The 20,147-nt window shown below is 32.2% G+C and overlaps 1 protein-coding gene across 1 annotated transcript in view; it reads right to left on the bottom strand.

The window, feature by feature from the left end:
* TMPRSS15 (transmembrane serine protease 15) overlaps window positions 1-20,147 on the bottom strand; it is a 138,580-nt gene that overhangs the window by 67,966 nt on the left and 50,467 nt on the right. The window contains exons 6-9 of the mRNA XM_074302039.1: window positions 17,691-17,799; window positions 10,891-10,997; window positions 7,192-7,332; window positions 5,501-5,650 (exon numbers count right to left, since the gene is read on the bottom strand). Coding sequence (XP_074158140.1) covers window positions 5,501-5,650; window positions 7,192-7,332; window positions 10,891-10,997; window positions 17,691-17,799 — 507 coding nt within the window. The remainder of the gene's footprint in view (window positions 1-5,500; window positions 5,651-7,191; window positions 7,333-10,890; window positions 10,998-17,690; window positions 17,800-20,147) is intronic.

The raw sequence follows: 20,147 nt of genomic DNA, 5'->3' as shown, positions 1-20,147 counted from the left end.
ATGACTTCCCTTTGAGGTTGTCTCTAAATTATCCTGTCCATATGCTATTTGAACATATTTGTTTGCAAGTTTGTTTCCCTCAGTAAATTATATTTGGCACATAGCAGACACTTAATAGACTCTTGTTGACTGACAACATTATATTTTAAGAGATGCTTACAATGAACTCTCCCCATCAGTACACAAATTGCATCCTTATAAAATCTTTCCAGAATGCTCATTTGTATTTAGCTTTTTGTTTCTCTACTCCTTTTCTTTTATTTCAAAGTTTCTACTTAGCTTTAATCTTCTCATCAGGAATGTTTAGAAATCATCTACTTCATTACACATTTATTCAGTTTTTCATGTTAAATTCTTGGATTCCTTCCTTCCTTCCTTCCTTCCTTCCTTCCTTGCTTCCTTCCTTCCTTCCTTCCTTCCTTCCTTCCTTCCTTCCTTGCTTCCTTCCTTCCTTCCTTCCTTCCTTCCTTCCTTCCTTCCTTCCTTCCTTCCTTCCTTCCTTCCTTCCTTCCTTCCTTTCTTTCTTCCTTTCTTTCTTTCTTTCGACAACTGGGATTAAATAACTTGCCCAGGGTCACACATGTAGGACGCATTAAGTATCTTAGGATGGATTTGAACTCAGGTTCTTGGTTTTAAGCTTATACATCTTCTGTCTGTGGGAATATTGCATTTTATCACCTATGCTCTTTTGTTGTGGTAGCTGCTAAACTATATGTGATCTTGACTGTGATTCCTCAGTACTTGAGCTCTTTCTGGATGCTTATAATATATTTTTTTTTCTTTTACCTTAAGCTCTAAATTTTATCTTGGACATTATTAATCATCTTCAATTTGGGTTTCTTTGAGGAAGTGATCGGTTTATTCTAGTTATACTTTGCATTCTTATTCTAGTATGTCTAGATAAATTACTTCCATAATTTTCTGAAATAGGATATTTAGACTTTTTGTTGTTGTTGTTCTGGCTTCCAAGTAGCCAAGAGATTCTTAAATCATCTTGCCTTGATTTTTTTAATAGATCAGTTGTTTTTGATGTAAGATAAGTTAAATTTATTTTATTTTATTTTAATACTTCTTTTTTCATTAATTTTTGTTTGAGCCATTCTGTTTTCCATGATTCTTAGGAAAGGTTTTGTGCCTGTCATGCAAGGTTGTTAATTCTCTCTTTATGTTTTTTCTACCAAGCTTTTACCTTCTTTCCAATTCTCAGTCATTTTAATTTTATTAACAACGTTGTCTGTTCATTTTTATTCTTGCTAAATCTCCTTCTAAGAATTGATCTTGTGGCCAAACTGTGTTTTCCATTGAGACTTTTCTTGTAAGTATTTTGGAGTTATTCTTTCATCTGCTCTACATCATATTTTATTTCTTTTTGCTTGTTTCTCATTCTTCCAGCCTTGCTTTTCAGAGTATTGGGACTAGGCTTTGCACATCTTTGGTGGCCTCTTGTGTAATTGTATGATTCTGACCTGTCTTGTCTAGAATACAGCTGCTACATTCTTTGAATATTGGTTGCTTTTGACTTGTTGACTAACTGATCAAATTCCTTCCCCACTTCAATCCATCTTAAATACAGTAGGTAAAGTGAATTTCCTAAAGCACAGATCTAACTATATTTTTCTTCTATTCAATAAGTTTCAGTGATTCTGTTGTAATAAGGACTCTGTATCTCCCTGATCTTTGTGGAGGGTGGGCCTCTTGGTCTGGAGAAATTCCTAAAAATGATCCCCACCTACCTGAATCTCCCAGCTCTGAGAAAACGATCTGATTCCCACAGGAAACTTCCACTTCCCAATTGATTTGGGAATCACTTTGGTCAGGGAAGCAATCATCACCCTTTAGTGATTTGGAAATTATCCTCTAATCCGCTCTCTAGCCCCAAACCATAGAAGGCTAATAAAAAACAAGATTCTGTACCCAAACCTTTGCTATCTTTCTAATCAGGAAGCAGCCCATTGAGGAAGTAGTTTTTCAGTGAAAATAAACCCATTTTTGCCAAAAACCTTGTTTAGAGATTGGGACTGCAAATTCTTTTGCAAAAACCTGTGACACTGACACTGGCCTGGAGACGCCCATCGGGCCCCCATCACTATTAGGGTATCTTTCACCCTTCAACATTTCTCATCCCTCAATAGTTCCTTGTTGCCTTTAAGATCAATAAAATAGCTAGCATTCATATAGTGTCATATGTATATGTGTCTCTTAGTTACCTCTAAGATCAGATACAAACTTCTCTGGGAGTCATTTCAAGTAACTTAAAGGCTCCAAACTCTCTTTCCAAGCTTATTAAATATATACTTAATGCACATCACAGTTCAGGAAATCTGAGTTTCTTTTTGTTCTTCACCTATCATACTCTGTTTTGTATCTTTTTGCTTTTTGTCTCCTACTGACTGAGTAACCTATCCAGGCCTGATTTTTAATTAAAAATTATCTTTTCTTTAGAATTTCTTTTAATTATTTTTATAATGTTTTTACTTTTAGCCCATGTTGTGCCACAGTTCCCTTTTATTGTTCTGCCTCAGTTTCCCTAATTGGTCCTGTGGCAGTTTCCTTAATTGTTCTGCCTCAGTCCCCTTAGTTGCAAACCCTCCCTCCAGTTCATTAAGACTGATATAACTCAGAGCTACTTTCTTTAAAGTTACAAATTGTCAATGTGTAAATTCAAGATAAGGGAGTCCAGACTTCCTAGCTCTAAGCTGGACACTTCTTTAACTCCCAGTTTGTTGGAATTTATGGTCCCACTCCCCCAACCTGTCAGTACCAGATTTATGGTTCCTGCCAGGATATTCCACCATTTTCTGGATATGCTCACCAGAGTTTGAACTCCACCTCTTCCCTCCACCCCCTCCCCGCCTTTGTTTAGCTATTGTGTATAAATATGTCTTTGAGAACTCATATTTGCTGCTGGATACTATGGGCATCATGTCCCCAGCACAATCTCGCCCCCTCAGAAATCCAAATAAAATAAAATATTAGAAACTTTCTAATCTCTATCTTGCATCAGTTTCTCTGGTATTACACCCACCCCTAAAATTAAGATATCTTTATATGTTTTCAGTCACAAAGCATCATAATGAAACAGGAGGGAACTGTTTCTTTTACTAAAGTTGTGGGTCCCTTTAAGAAACTGTATTTCCTTTTGATCTGTGATCCCTTTCAGAGTCTCAGCTCCTCCTGGGGAAGGCATATCCCCCCAGTTAAGTTATTTTCCAGGATGCCAGAGCCTTTGATTCAATTAGAAATCCTGGTCAAAAAGCATCCCTTTGAAGTGTTGTTAATTCCTACAGGAGATCTGGGCTGAAAACTGATAAGAATCTAAGCCTGAGAATCTTGGCTCCTGAAGCCCCCATCAAGAATTCTGGTCTGATCTGCTCGGGCTGTCCCAGTTCCCATCAAGATACCCATTGTATCTGCTATAACAATGAAGCTGTTATAACAGCTTCCCTCAACTAAGGTCTTTAGAGATGGCCCTAGGTAGCTTGCTCAGCTGGCAGGACTCTTCTGCCCATAGAGAAAGCATTCTTAGTGCCAAAACTCCATTTCCTTAATAGATTTCTGTCACTATAGAAGTCAGTTCCTTAGCAAACTTCTTTCTATCCAACAATAAACTTTCATTTTGCAACTAATAATTTGGGAATGAGTGAATTCTTTCACTCCTAAATCTGCAGCCGATCTAAAGGGGATATTTAACAACTCTCTTATTGCCACTAACTTCTTGACCTCCAGGAATTGAGACCATTCAAACCGCATCACTAATACATATTCAACCTATCAATATTCATCTTTTAACCGTAGTAACAACATATAATTTGTATATATCATAAATTATAATTAGCAAAATCAAACACTTTCCATTTAGATTATATGAAAAATGTTTATTGCAAAAAGAACAAAAAAGCTGCTACATGTATCAGGTAGTAGGAAAAAAGCTATAATTCCATGCATAGCAAGGTTATAAGGTATGGGATCAGATTATACTCAACTATGTCACCCATGTCAAACTGCAAGTTGACCCTTTCTTTTGTTTATTGCTATCTTCTAAAGCTTTAGACTGATTTAAAGTTATATCTGGTAATTTTTTCTCATTAATAAAAATTGCTATCTAATTTTCTTTAATTACCTTGAATAAATATTGTTTGATTCAACTATTACTTAATTTAATTTAGGCCCAATGTTAATTTCTCTTACTTTTCTACATTTAAAAATAGCTACTGAATATGTACAATTTATTTAACAGGTGGAATTTATATTATTTTGGCTGTAGTTAGTGTAATGGGCCAAGTCACTTCAAAACTCTCAAAATAACAATAGCTGATTTCTCCTTAATTGGTCTGGAAAGAGTCATGCAAGTCATTCCAGATGCTATATGCAGGTCATTCCAGATACTAGTTAGCCTCTTAAGAATATTCTTAATATTTCTCCTCAAAATTAGTCCTTTAATTCTTTGTCTTCTGGACAGTAATCACTGAATCAAAAAGTGTTTTGTTTTGTTTTTTTCCCAAAATACATAATACTTGCCAGGTCCTCACAGAATTATTAATTTTTTATAAAGATCTTGGTAAATGCCAAAGTTAAAAATAGTTCCAACAAGAAAACTCCTCACCCTCCTTCCTCTTCTCTACAAATTCCTCATAGATCTTCATGGATCAAAGAGAAAAAAAATCACTTCCTCCCTAACTACATAGAGGAAAATGCTGCAGTGTGAGCTATTTTGTCAATTAACTTTTGAAATTGCCTACAAACTTTTTTTTCAACCAGCCAATTATTCATATCTTGTTTCAATATAAAGCTTTAATAATAATATCTATATTCTTCATAAAAAGACATTTGAAACAGGGCATACATTTTGAATTATTTTTCATGTATTTATGTAACATGATATTAACCTTGATAGAAGAGAAACTTTAGGGTAGAGATATTTATCCTTGACTTTGAATCTCTGTACATAGCGCATAGTAGGCATTTAACATTGACTCAGTGATCCTCATTGACAAGCTTTAAATCACATAATTTTAAAAATTGCACTTTTATATTATGAAATATACATGTTTTTAATGATAATTCAATTATCATTAAAAGCATATATAGTTCACAATATTAAAAAACATTTTATGGTCAATTTTTGTGTTTTAAACAATAAATCCTATGGCTATTAACTTAGTACTTAATATGTACTACATACACACAAGCACACACACACACCCCCTTTCAAAAATTAGTTTTAACTGTTTTAAGAAGGAGAAAATCTGAATAAGCTATTGTGAATTCAGTGTACTCCATTTGAAATAATATTTATAAGAAAGCTTTTAAATCTGTGCTTTAGGAAAATTACTTTGGCAACAGTATTTGGGATAGATTAAAACAGCAAAAAAATTTGGTCAGTCAGTCAGCAAGCATTTATTAAGTACTTACTATTTAAGCTGTAGAGAAAATTTGTTTACTTTTTCTTTAGTTTAGAGTCTTTCTTTTCCTTATGGTTAAGGATACAGATAAATTGTACCTGAAAAATTGCCCAATGTATGATCATAATCTGGTCCGGACATAGGGGGAAAAGTATTTCCTTGAACTCTTTCCCACTGATTATCATCTTTTAGATCTTGGATCCAGTAGCAAAACCCATCCTCAAAGTTACAATTGATTTTGTCAAAATCTGTGAATAATAAAAATATAGAAAATTTAATGCTGTAGTAATCTAATCAGTAGTTATAATAAGAGCCCATTCTCAAAACCTAAATGACACTTTACATTCAAGGTTTTTCAACTGGCCATTTATACTATTCTGTTGTAATTGTTTTAATTCTGAATTATAATGATGTGGCTGATGTAGACATCAGATGATAATAGATACCAAAAGGGGTTTGGTCATATGAAGAATTCACAACGGCCATTTTCTTTGGCAAACAATAGATTTATTTAGGGGAATAGATTACAGAAAAAAATGAAGGGATAGAATAGACTCTAGGAATGGTAAATATGAAATAGAGGAAGCATCCCACGAGATTGGACCATATCCTTAGCTGGCAGGCTAAAAACTGAAAGGGTTTAGGAGTTGAATCCCTTAAAAGAGTTAATTATAAAGGAAGAGAAGTGGGACTGAGAAACATAGTAGAGTTAGGAGAGATACCATGAGGCATAGGGGAAGGGGGAAGGAAAAAGACCCTATAGGCAGAGTGCAGCAGACAGATCTAAAGAAAGGCAATGATTATAGCGTGGCTATAAGTAGATTTTATAGGGAAAATTTAACTTCAGGGGCATGAATTTCTGATAGGACATTGCAAGGTGAGGCTATCCAAGACCCTTACAGAGGGTGGGTCTTAGGGACTTGACATAACTTGGATTTCAGACTGAACGGCCTCCCCGAGGGTAGACCACGAAGCTAAACTGATCTCTTTCAGTGCCTCCTGCCCGCTTCAGTTCTTCAGTTTTTCTGAATCCACCCACCATTCAGGGCTTTATCAATAGCACCTTGGCTACAGGGAATCTCAGAGGCTAGATGAGAAGAGAAAGAATATTTTAGGTATAATATACCTCTACACAAAGTTATGGAGATATGGAAATAGAAAATAGAAAGTTGTGGTAGGGAACCATAAGCTCTGTAATTCTCACCATTTTATTCCATGGGATCAACTACCAAGTCTACACAAATATATCTCAGATCAATAACCTAAAAAGACCTAATAAGACCCAGTTTTGCATCACCAAATTCCTCTTAGGTACTTTTGGCTGTTTCAAACTTAGGAATCTCAAAGGTAACTTGTGCAAATCAGAATTTATCTTTCTTCCAAAACCTTCTTTGAAAGGTACTATCAGCTTTGCTGCTACCTAGGTTTACAACATAATATCATCCTCATTGCCTTACTTTCATTCTAAACTATCTTTTTAGTATTTTTTATTCACTTCAAAATATATTGTTTTACATATTGTTTATACATTTTTGAGTCTATGTTACATCTTCTTTTAGTTATGTTATAATCATTCATTATATTCTACTTCCATGTATTTTCTCACAGAATCTAATATGGCGTTCTATAACAAGCAGATTCACAATAAGTGCTTATTTGGCAACATTAATTAAGTCATGCTATAATTTTCTATCCTAATTCTCTAGTTCTATTATTCTGAAAAAATATTATCAAGTTAAAGATTTTGCAGCTTTGAAACTTCAAGTGGGAAAGAGAAAGCAATACTTACTATTGAGTTCACTGCTGTTAAACTCAGTATATGTTGCATTAAAGCCAATATAATCTTTTTCATCAGAATCTATAAGAAACTTAACAGTTGCTTGATTAGAAAAAATGTATATTGTTCCTGGATTAGGTCCTGAGAGGGAAGCTAAAAAAGAAAACAAATAACTATTGTTAAAAAAGAAAAAAAAAAACCTCACCGTTTTCCATATGAACTAAAATACTGAATATACTGGCAGTATATGTTTTAATGCTATTATTATTATTTTTTATGTTGAGGTAATTGAGGTTAAGTGACTTGCCCAGGGTCACACAGCTAGGAAGTATTAAATGTCTGAGACCAGATTTGAACTCAGGTCCTCCTGACTTCAGGATTGGTACTCTATTGACTGTGCCACCTAGCTGCCCCTATTAGTTTTCATAATAAAGACCAGAGAATTACAAAATAACCTGAACAATTTAAGCATATATTTGAACTTCATCTACCTCAAATGTAAGTACATACATACACTGACAAGTTGTTTTTTAAACATAAGTATACATGAAGCAAACATTTCCAAAACTGTAAATTTGAGTTATTTGTCCCTTGATGTCTTCCCTGCCCCTCCCTTCTAATATATAATATGAACAAGATAGTCTTAAGAACAATGCAATAATAATAACTAATGAGTTTGGAAAGTGCTAATATGTTAATATAACATTCTCTATAAAGTCTTGTCATTAGTCTAGCAATATGATTGATAATAAGCTTTCACATTTCTAAAAAGAAAAAGAAAACATATTTTGATAAGATAGAAAGAATAATTTTGAAGCCAAAATGAAAATAAAGGCAGTATGGGTTTTCTTAAACTACAATCTTTCTTTAAAAAAAAATGTTATTTTTGATTTGTCATTTGATTTTTGTTTGTTTGTTTGTTTGTTTTTGCATTGTTTTGTTGTGGCTGCTGTTGCCTCAGTAGGATGCAAGCTTCTTGGAGGCAGGGACTCTTTTTTCTGTCTTTTGTTGCCTTAGTATTTAGCACAATGAATTATCTGGAAAAGCCAAGAATAGATACCAGATGACAAAATGTTAGGCCTATAAAATATAATTTGAGTTGTTGTCCATTGTCATCTAACTCTGTGAAACCATTTGGAGTTTTCTTGGCAAACATACAAGAGTAGTTTGCCATTTTTTTCTCCTGCTCATTTTATACATGAGGTAATTGAGACAAAAAGGGTAAATTGACTTCTCAGGATCACATAACTAGTAAGTGTTTGAGGACTGAATTTGAACTCAGGTCTTCTTGGCTCCAGGTCTAGAATCTTACACACTGTTTATTTGCCTACCAAGTAAACACTCCAGATTTTTCAGCTAAAGGATGATCAAAGTGCATATTTTCACCATTAGAGAATCATTCTTTCAATGTTATGAGACTTTTTGATTATCAAAAATAACCCTCCCATTGGAATGCAAATTCCTTCCTTGCTAAACATGTTTGTAATTTAGTCTCTTTAAGAGATCTATCTACTTAGTTAGGTTTCCCCAAATTTTATGTAACAATCCTCCCTACTGTCTTGTCAAATTAACAATGAAAATAATTTTCTTATCTTTCATGCTACTGAAATGATATTACAAATGTACTATAAGTTTACAAAATAAAAATTCTAATACGCAATTGGTTTTTTAATAAATGCTGTTAACTTAATTTCATAGGATTATAGAGTTTAAAGATTTAAAGGACTTTTAAGGTCATCAAGCCTAATTATATGAGGGAACTGTGGCCCAGAGAAGCAATGTAATTTGTCCAGGATTTGAACATGGGGCTTCCAACACTTTTCTGCCATGTACCAAGTTGTCTTCCAAAGGTAAAAAGAAAATTTGACAGTGGCAGGAATCAGAGGATCTCTCCCTTCCTCCTTCCTATATCAGTCCACCTATATTACATGGATTTCCTTTAAAATATATTTATGTATTGCTTTTAAAATCTCCAGGAAAGTACGGCAACTCAGTGACAACTATCCTTTTAGCAATAACATTTCATTTTTAAAATTATAGTTTATCTCTATAATCATACTTCATTAGGCTGCAGTTCTAATTTCCTTTGCTTTCAATATGATATAGACTTTAACAGTGCTTTGGTGAGAGGCAGTGTGAAATAATGATATACAGGTCACTATTCTGCATCTGATACAATGGATCACTCACAGCCTACGAGTTCAAATAAATAGGATTTTCTGTGTGTGTCTTCTTCTTGTTTTTACTAAAAAATTCCAATACCTTCTGATAAAGGTACATCTTAAAGCAATTAAAAGTAGTTCAGAAAGCTAAAAGATGATAAAAGCCACAAACAAGGTGGTTAAAAGTAGATAATAAAGAGATTCCCTAGGGTTTAAGTAGCTCCTGGCTAAATTCCTTTTAAAAAATAGCCCAAGTTGCCCATAGTTGGGTTTCAGTTTAAATTTAACCTATCCCAGGTTATGTTCCAGAATATGATAGTCCTAGTTGGTCCTGTGGTACCAGTAAATGGCATATGTGTGTTTTATGGAAAATGATACATATGTGTGGTTATGAGTATGGCAAATGAAGCAGAAGATCACTCTGGCCCTCTAATTCTACTAATATCTCAGATAGCTACAAATGAAAAAATGTAGGCCGTGGAGGCAGGACCCCATTTCTTTTATTCTTTCAGATATTTCCACTTTACCTCTCAACCTCAATTTTTTTTATTGGAAAATTAGAAAAACTAATACTTGTACTATTATTGACAACTTCACTGTGTTATTGTAAAGAAAGTCCTTTGCAGGAGCAGCCAAGTGGCCCACTGGATAGAGCACTAGCTCTGAAGTCAGGAGGACTTCAGTTCAAATCTGGTCTCAGACACTTAACACTTCCTGGCTGTGTGACCCTGGGCAAGTCACTTAATCCCAATTGCCTTTAAAAAAAAAAGTGCTTTGCAAATATTAAAGTATCAAAGAAATGGAAAGTATTAATTACTGCTTTTAATTAGACCTGGAATTCCTGGAAATATTAAAAGGAAGAATGTCACTAAACAAGTTTCATAGAATAAGGAAATGACTCATGAACTAGAAATTAAAGTGATAGTATTTTACAAAATACTAAATATTCTTCCCCTCTAACAATATATTCTAAAATTACATAATAGAAAAACTTACTTCTTACCATTAGAGGCCTACTTGTCAATAAAGAAATTTTCTCATTAAATAGTTTATATTTTAGTTTTAAAGTTCAATTATGATTTAAAATAATCATTTTAACCTTTAAAAATTGAATCAATGTAAGTTATTTTAATATCAAATTCAATCTCTGAATGCCACTAGTGGTACAGAATATATTAATTTCCAAGACAGATTGTTCCATTGCTGACAACTCAAATAGCTAAATAGTTCTTCCAATTGAAACTGTGTTTCACAGGTAGTATAGCATTTTAAAAAAGAAACCAGATTGGTAACATTCTTAGGAATAATTATAATTATTTTGTAAACTCTTTACAACTTCAAAATTTCAATCATATTGATTTATGATTTATGAATATTAGCAATTCTCTGAATTAAAATTAACTTAAACTAAAGACAAATTATTTTGTTCCTTTAAATGACCAGAAATTCAATATAAATATGGAATTCAATAAAAAAGTTAAAAGTAATAAAATAATATGAAAATGTTTTATTCACCTCAATAATAGATTTGGACATAGTATCAACTTACCTCTTAAAATTTTGTTTGGTCCTGTGCCTTCATAAATATTTAACATGTCTGAGTAATAGGTATCAAAAGTACTGAAATTCAGCTTAATGGAAAAGCCTTCATGCACGCTAAATAAAAGAAAAGAATAGATTATTATAATCCTTCAAGAGTTTTCTTAACTTGTAATGTATGATAAATTTGAATTTGTTATCTTGTGTGAAATATTAGGATTAGATTTTGGAAATATGAATCTCAGTATCATGCTGATATTAGTATATTTTGAATAAAACATTTTTCAGCTAAAGAGTTTAAAATGTAAACATTACAGTTACATGTATTTACATTTATTCAAAAGCATTCAAACAACAAACATTTGTTAAGCATCTTGATAGTCCAGGCATCATTTTGCTAGACACAGGGGATATAAAGATAAAAGTGAAATACTCTTGCCATTAAGGAGATACTAAGAGAGACAATATACATATATATGCATATATATACACACACATACACATATGTATTATGTATGTGTATTAATGTCTATATTTCTATAGCATTGGGAATTAAGAAAAGCTTTATGCAGAAGTCCTGAGGGAAATCAGAATGATGGTGATAAGTATAAAGGCACTGAACAACTGTTCAAGGCAAGTTTAGGGGGATGCAAGTGAATGGAAGTATCTAATGTGTAATAAAGAGTAAGAAGATAGGTAGGAGTCAGATTCTGATGACAAAGAAGCACTGACTTCAACAGCAGAGGTCAGTGAACTTGTTAACAAGAAGATGAAGATTGGAAAGGGAGTAAAAGTGAAAAGACAAGAGTGATGATCTAGAAAAATACTTGGAGTGGAGGGACTGAATGATATAAACAGAAAGAGGAAAAGTCAAATCAAGACGAGTTCATTAAATATCTACTATATGTTTGGCACTGTGATAAGCACTAGAAAGGATACAAAATACATAAACATATGGGTCATTCTCCCTGGAAGCAATGTGACAAAGTGGTATATGAGTGCTTGATTTGGACTCAGGAAAACCTGAGTTCCTTATTAGATCCTGAATGAGTTACTTAAGGTTTCTTAAACTCAGTTTGTTTATATGCAAAACAAGGGGGTAGTTAAACTTTAAGATCTCTTTCTATTCTAAATCTATGGTCCTACTTATTATGTATTACAAAAACTTTCAATAAAGGAAGAGGCAGTAATTATCCACTTATCTATCCACACACATACATGTAAACTATGTACATACATGTACACAGACTGTCATGTCTATATACATGTACATGCATATGTACACATGCATATATCCCTTTTGATATGTATGTTTGTTATGTATGTATGGTGCATCTGCGTTGTGTATAGCATGTTTCTAAGATGAAAATAGAAAAAAACAAGTAAGGAGTGTTGCACAAAATTCTCATGAATAGATTTTACATTTATGATTTTTTTTCCCTTTCAAATCTCAGGTTTGAAGTAAAGAAAGTATATTTGGAAGACAAATTATCACATCATCATAGAAATTTAGAGATAAATTTGTAATAGAAAGTATGAAAGAAAAATACAATTTCTCAGTGTTGTACTTTTGCTCTACAAATATGGTAGAAAAGAATAAGAATTATAGAGTTTTTAGACTGCCTATAAACATTATTGTTACTCTGAATATGAGATACATTTTAATCACCAGTGAGAAAACATACTACTAGAAGCACTAAATCATATTAATATTAACTTTCTAACTAAAAGGGAAATTAGAAGACCAAAGGAAGTTGTAACTAGATAGGATATCTCACAAGTTCTCCTTGAAGAGGTAAATGGAGTTGATGAAGTTATTTTATTATGTATGTGCAGATATAATAAACAACATAATTTCATGATAATTCAATTATGTTCCTGTGTTCATGATAGATATCTACAAATAGATCATTGTGTAAATAATTATAGTTTATGCACCAACATATGTTTCAGAGGGAAATAAAGGTAGAGAAATTAATAACTACTCACTTATTCTATGAATAACTTGATAAGATCCTTGATATTAAATCAACATACACTTTTATATTCAATTATTTCATCAGAAGAATGGTAGAATATTATAAATAGCATTATGTCATTAATTCATAAAAAAAAAAAAGAAATGGAAATATGAGAAGGAGGAATTTGGTTCTCTCTCCCTCTACCCCAGCTCTGTTCCAGTTATCACAGATGATTAGGAGTTACTGTTTTAATAAGGTATCAGCACCTTGTTATTCCTTTATTTGAAAAGGAGCATCCACACTGCTGCCTAAAGGCAAAAACTTTAGTCATAAAACAAGGTTTCCAGGTGATCCCTAGAAGAAATAGTCCAATTAGAGTGAGGGATGGGTGCTCTTGAATGAGAGATGGAAGATTTTCTCTTTTTAACTCTATTCTTCCTATCTGACAAGGTGTCTGACCCAGCAGGAGACATCTACTTTAGCACCTAAAGAATTTGCTAGTGTGGTAGGAATAGCAGTAAGCGAAAAACTCTAGACAGACATCAAGACAGACTGATACAGGCCAGTCACTTGAAGCTAAAAGCAGCTTTGAGGAGCATGATGACTGTCAGTAGAGAAGATAGACCGTCAGCTATCTAGTCTTGGCAATCAATTGTAGGGAATTAAAAACATGGAGTTGTAAAACTAAACTTATGATTTGATTGGTCACACGTACTTCATAACCATTTTAATCTAAGTTTCCATTCACTTTCCCAGAGATATTATGTGCACTAGTGGGAAAGCATACCTCAAATTTGTAGAGGTATTTTGTAGCTACTATTTTTGCTCTATTATTTTAACAAATGGCTTTTTATGAGCTACTCATATACTAGCTAACTGATAAGGGAAAGTTTTGGTTGATATATTAGCATATCAGTAGGATTTCAAACTCCAAGGCTACACTAAAACTTGTGGGAGTAGATGATGAACTCTAGTGGGGTAACCCAGATGGTAGTGCTACAAAAGGAAAAAAAAATCTTGGTGAGAAATTGGACTAAGCAAAGTTAATTCAAGGAAATTTAAGGATGTTATTTGGAAGGACTATGATCAGATGAAAAATAGAAAAAAATCTAGACCAACTTTTTTGACAAGCTTTCAACCATTAAATAGACCATGAAGTAGACATAATACATTTGGAATTTCACATTACAATCCTGGATATTCTTCTTGTAGTAGTAAAAATATCATTGAGAGAAAGAAAGAAAAGAATGAGTATCTGGATTAGATCAACTTTACGAAAAGAAAATCTCTTCTAGAAGCAATACAATATGGAAGACATTAAAGAACAGATTCTCAAATTACCTGAAGGAAAAGAATAAAACCTGGATAAAAAATTGAAAAAAGAAAACTTCAGGCCTTAAAAAAATGAACAAAAGAAAGCCAACATCTACTTAATTATCTGTGCAAAGATTTTTTGAGAATAATATACTTGTGTATTAAAGGAATTTTTATTGATATATTAAAACAAAAACTTCTCCTTCTCTTCCCCTTCTTCTTCTTCTGATATTTCACAATAGACTGTATCTTTACCATCACACAAGTGACTAACAGGTATAGAGAATATAGTAATCTAAATTCATTTATTGTTTTTGAGTATCAGTAAAGAATTTGATTTAGTAAAGCATTGTCTTCCAAATATTCCCAATTATACAATATTCCTTGAAAGATTAACAATAGAAATAAACTTGTTCAGTTATATCCATTAGGCTCATTTTTGCAATTGTCATATTTGTAGTTGTCATAACAATCCAAAGTAGAGTTCAAATGAGTTAGTAGATAATGTGGCCCTCATGATGTTTCTGATTTCATTAAAGTTCAGAATATGTCACTTCCACATTATAAAAATGATTTGTAATCACTCAAAACAGTTTGTCCTATTTAAACAGGAAAAAACCCTAAATGAATGAAGAAAATTTATTGTCCAGACTGATATGCAGTTTGAGGAAAAATCTATCAAGCTTGTTGATCAGTTTATATTATTTTAGAAAGATACTGAAAATGATCTTTGATCTGCGTCCAGAATTCAACATGAGGATAAGAACAAGCTATATCTCCTTGGAAAAATTATGAAATGCTGTAATGACCTAAAGCTCCTCCATGAAATAGCAAAACCACATTTTTTTCCTTTAATGCTAAATGGTCTTTTGAATATGTTTATGACCATGGAACACTATAGTTTTTAAACCACTTTAGTTGAGGACCACCCAAAATTCATTGGAGAAAAACCTGGTGAGCAGGAATAATACAAATAGGAATGTACATGGAAGTATTGTTATAAAGAATGTAACCAAAGAAACAAATAGTTTTTTTTTAAATGATCCAGTCATATAGGAAAACTGAAAGGTAGCCAGTGACAGACTAAATAATCCATTTGAATATTTCTGATGTCAAGAGAATGTGAGCAACATCTGCAATACTTGAATTAGTGAACTATTATAGAACTATGGAAAGACATATGTGAGAGTATTGAATTGGTTGCAATATGCATCATTGAAGAAATATCTTCATTGATGAAATTATAGATCAGTCAAGAGTAATTTGCTGATATTATAAAAAACAACAGGATATTGTTTTCCATAGTGAAACTGCAAAAGCCATTTACAAATAATTGAGTCAAGTTCATTATATATATCTAGCACCTGTTAATATATAGGTATGAATGAACCAGTCCTATAGGTTTTCATATAAATATATATATCATAGCCTAGACAATATGCATTTTTATTAATTTGATTTTTTCTTTTTGTATTAGTCTGAATTCTGAGTTATTATGCATCTCACTGAGGAAATCACCTGCAAACAGGAGAATTAGCTAGACATTCAGAATCTATATAATAATCTACCATCTTAATCTGATTGCACTTTATATTAGTAGCAAATTTTTTAGGTAAGCTTGTCTCATTGTTTTATACTCATTGAATATTCATCAGATGGTCACTGAACAAAATCACATATCTTTCAAGAAATTTAAAATTATTTTGACATGTATCCCCATAGCTCAGCATAGTGCCTGCCATGTTGTGGGTACTTAATAAATAAATGTTTATTGGATTGGTCTCCCTGTTTTAGAGAATTAGACTACAAGTGCAAACTCACAGGTCTAATCCCAATTCTGATTAGTATGGAATATGTGTCCTGTTATGTTTCTGACCTGAGTCAGTTTGACCCTCTTTAGGCAGATTGGTGGCACTGCACTTCTTATAGCTCACTATATAGGTGACACAGTGTACTCCTAATTTGTTTTAGTCTTAGTGTATTTTATACTTCATCAATTCAAATGTTCTATCAGGATCAATCTCCTAAGAAGCAGGAATTATGGGAGTAGTCCACCATACACAGCATTATTTTTTTTACTCAAGCCACATTTTAAAACATATTTTTCATTGTTGTTCCCTATACTCACTTTTATAATAAAGTCATTAAATATTAAAGCATATATTGATTTAATTTGGACAGCTTTATCCAATTCTTCATAAAACTTTCTATCTGCTCATCATCCTTATCCTCCATATGCTATAATTTATATTGGCATTTAACTTGCAATTGTCTTATTAAACATAATAATATAATAAAATATATAACAATAATACATGCTCTTACAGTTTACAAAATGCTTTTAATAACTGTTGTAGCATGTGCTGACCACAGATCCCCATTAAACTGATATTTTAAAAAACTCTGATATTATTAAAATATTTGCACAAATTCTTTCATTTTCTTCTCTAAGAATAATTTATGAGGCATTCTTCTATTTAGCTGCAACTTTTTTCACCAACTATTTTTTGTTATTATTCTCTTCCCCTACTTGTATATTTACTTGGTTGGTCATTGGACAAAAAGCTTCCCTTTTAGAGGACTCAGATAACATTAGAGATTGTGCAATTATTAGTATGCTCTGCTCCATTTTCTCTCACTCTGGTACTGTAATTGTAGAAGCAGAAAGTCACTGTACAGGATTACTTTATATTGTTTTTTTTTTCATCCTTGCTGTGGTCTTTTCATTGTTGAGTATCTAACTACTTATGATGAGCTTCTCACAGTGAGGCTGGCATTAGAACAGAAATAGTCTGTTCCTAGTACTGTAAGTAAAGTCATTTCAATATAGTTAAATCTGACAGAGCTTTTGTTTCATTGGCATAGAATCTGAGAACCCAAGATTATCTCAATATCACAATAAAACATCTTATTTTGAACAAGTCACATTTCTGTAAAAATCCACCTGGAAGGTTATTTTCTGTTATGTATTTGTTGAGACTATTCCAGTTTATCATAATGGTCTATTCATCCATGGCAGTTGTTAAGCATTGAATGAGAAGATCAAATAGAAATTTAGTTAATCCAATTTTATTTTTAAAATAAAAGAAAGTAAACGATTTTTGGCTGTGTAATTTGGCAGCCCAATTAACAATTAACAATTAACAAAGTTCAATGAATATAAATGGCTGACTTGAATGTGTCAAATATAGCACAACACATATTGAAAAAAAATTAACCATTAAAACTATTTTAAATGGATCATTGTACTAGAAATCTTTCACATTCAAACTACTATAATTAGAATTACAAGATGAATACTAACATCCCTACTTTTGGAATATCTGATTTCATCTAAACCCTCTTAAAATGGCAATAAGAGACATAAATAAGATTCCCTTCTATTTTAGACATCATTAGGTTAGGTACAAAGGGTAAAATATTTAAATGTTAGACGCAAGAGTAAACTTTGCAGCAATAGTATTCATTTAGGTTGAAAATGAAAATAAAAAGTTATATTATTAAGAAGAAGTTCCAGTAATATTATATTACATACCGTATAATCCACTGGCAAAAATTATTTGAATTGTGAGGTTTTGGATAATTAAGTGAATGGAAATGTCCAGTGGAACCGGTCAACATAAAATTTCCATCACAAGCTGTAACTGCAAAAAAGGGGCAATCAATATTTGTCAATCATGTCTGGACATATCTCCCAAAGTTTTAAATTGTTTTAATATCAATAATTGGGTTATAGTTTCTTTATGATCAGTGCTGTGTCTATTTTTAGTAATGGCTAGTGATTTACTAAATAAAACATTGGGCCCACAATTAGAAAATTTGAGTTCAAATCTGGCTTTAAACATTAATATCCATCTCATATAGTTCAATCAAATATTTATTGTATAAAGTTATTATGTTAGTGAAAGAAATAGATAACATCAGTATCAACTTTGATGATGATTCTAAGGCATTGGATGACCAAGTCAGGATCCCAGAAAAGATTCTGGCATTTAAATAGGTGGAAATGTAAAATTTTATATTGAAGTTTAAGAAATCATTTTCATGAGGGAGGGATAATTAAACAGTAGTTTATCTGAAAAGGAGAAAATATTTCAAGGAACCAAAATGGAAACATTCAAATATTATAGAGCTATAGTCCAGATCTAGTAGCTATCATGATGAATAAAGGAGGGCTTTGAATATGATATTTTGTAAGGCAAAGGAGTATGATTGCAGCTAAGAGTAATCTATCCAGTAAAAAGGAGTACAATCCTATTGGGGGGAAATGGATATTTAATGAAATAGAAAACTTTCAAGATTTCCCAATGAAAAGAACTAAAAAGAAAATTTGATTTTAAATACAAGACTTGAGAAAGGAATAGAAAGACAAATATAAGTTAGAAATCATGAGAAATTTAATATGGTTGATCTGTTTATATTCCTAAATGAGAAGATGTACCACACTTTCAAGAATTTTATTATTATTAGGGCAGTAGAAGGAGTTTAGTTAGAGAGAACAGGAATGAGTCTATTAAGCTGGAATGATTGAAAAAAGAAAAATGTATATGTAAGAAAAGGGGATGCAATGGAAGGAGGGAGAAGGGAGAGGAAGATTTATTTCACAAAAAAGCCTGCAAGGAATAATTTTTATAATTTATTGGAAAATGAGGGTAGGCTTTTGAAAGTAGGCAATTTTACTCAATTGAGCATAGAAATTCATCTTATCCAATAGGAAGTAGAAGGAGAAAGGGCTAAGAGAAAGGGGGGGAGTGATAACAAGAGGAGAACAGATTAAGGGAGAGAGGGGCAGGGTAAAAAAGGAGAGAAAGAAGGAGGATAAATAGAAGAAAATAGGATGGAGTTAGAAAATAGGATGCTAATTACACAGTTAGCATACAGTTTGCAATGATAACTTTCACTGTGAATGAGATAAACTCACCCATAAAGCAGAAGATGAGAGGAAAAGATGGATTAGAAAACAGAATCCAATAATATGTTGTTTATAAGAGACACTTGAAACAGAAAGTCACACAGTTAAAATAAGGGGCTAGAGCAGAATCTATTAAACTTTGCCTAAAACAAAAAAGTCAGGAGTAGCTTTTTAATCTCAGATAAAGCAAAAGAAAATATACCTAACTGAAAAAGACAATCAGATAAACTACATTTTGTCAAAAGATATCATAGACAATTAATTAATATCAATACAAAACATATGCATCAACTGGCATAAAATTCAAATTCTTAAAAGAAAATTTAAATGAAATAAAAGAGGCAATAGACACTAAAATAATTTTAGTGTAGGACCTCACAGAGGAAACTTTATAAAATAAAAGCCAATTCCCAATTGTCAAAAGGTCAAAGGATATAAACAGATAGTTTTTCAAAAGCAGAAATCAAATCTATCTATCATCATATGAAAAATGCTCTAAATCACAAATGATTAAAGAAAAACAGATTAAAACAACTCTAAGGCATCACCTCACACCTATCAGATTGGCTAACTTGACTGAAAAGAAAAATGAGAAATGTTGAAGGTTGTAGAAAAACAGGTACACTAATATATAGTTGGTACATTTGTGAATTATAATTACTACTTTTGTGATAGCGAAGAATTGGAATTTGAGAGGATGTTGATCAACTAGGAAATGGCTGAACAAGTTGTAGTATATGACTATGATGGAATATTATTGGGTTATAAGAAATGAAGAGGAAGATAGCTTCAGAAAAATCATTTTGAAATCACTTCCAAGGAAATTCAAAATCATATGAATGATACAGAGTGGAATAAGCAGAACCAGGAAATCATTGTACACAAGACACAGTGATATTGTAATGATGATCAACAGTGGAAAAACTTAACTACTGTGATCAATACAATGATTCAAGAAAACATAAAATGCTACCACCACCTCCAGAGAGAGAACTGATGAACAACAAATGTTAATTGGAGTATGATTTTTTCATTTTCTTTATTTTTCTTGGGTTTTTTTGTGTGCAATATGATTAATAT

The sequence above is a fragment of the Sminthopsis crassicaudata genome, chromosome 3, assembly GCF_048593235.1.
Source record: "Sminthopsis crassicaudata isolate SCR6 chromosome 3, ASM4859323v1, whole genome shotgun sequence".
NCBI classification, from domain to species: Eukaryota; Metazoa; Chordata; class Mammalia; order Dasyuromorphia; family Dasyuridae; genus Sminthopsis; species Sminthopsis crassicaudata.
Note: the sequence above shows the minus strand (reverse complement) of the source record. Positions and strands in the feature narration are given on the sequence as shown.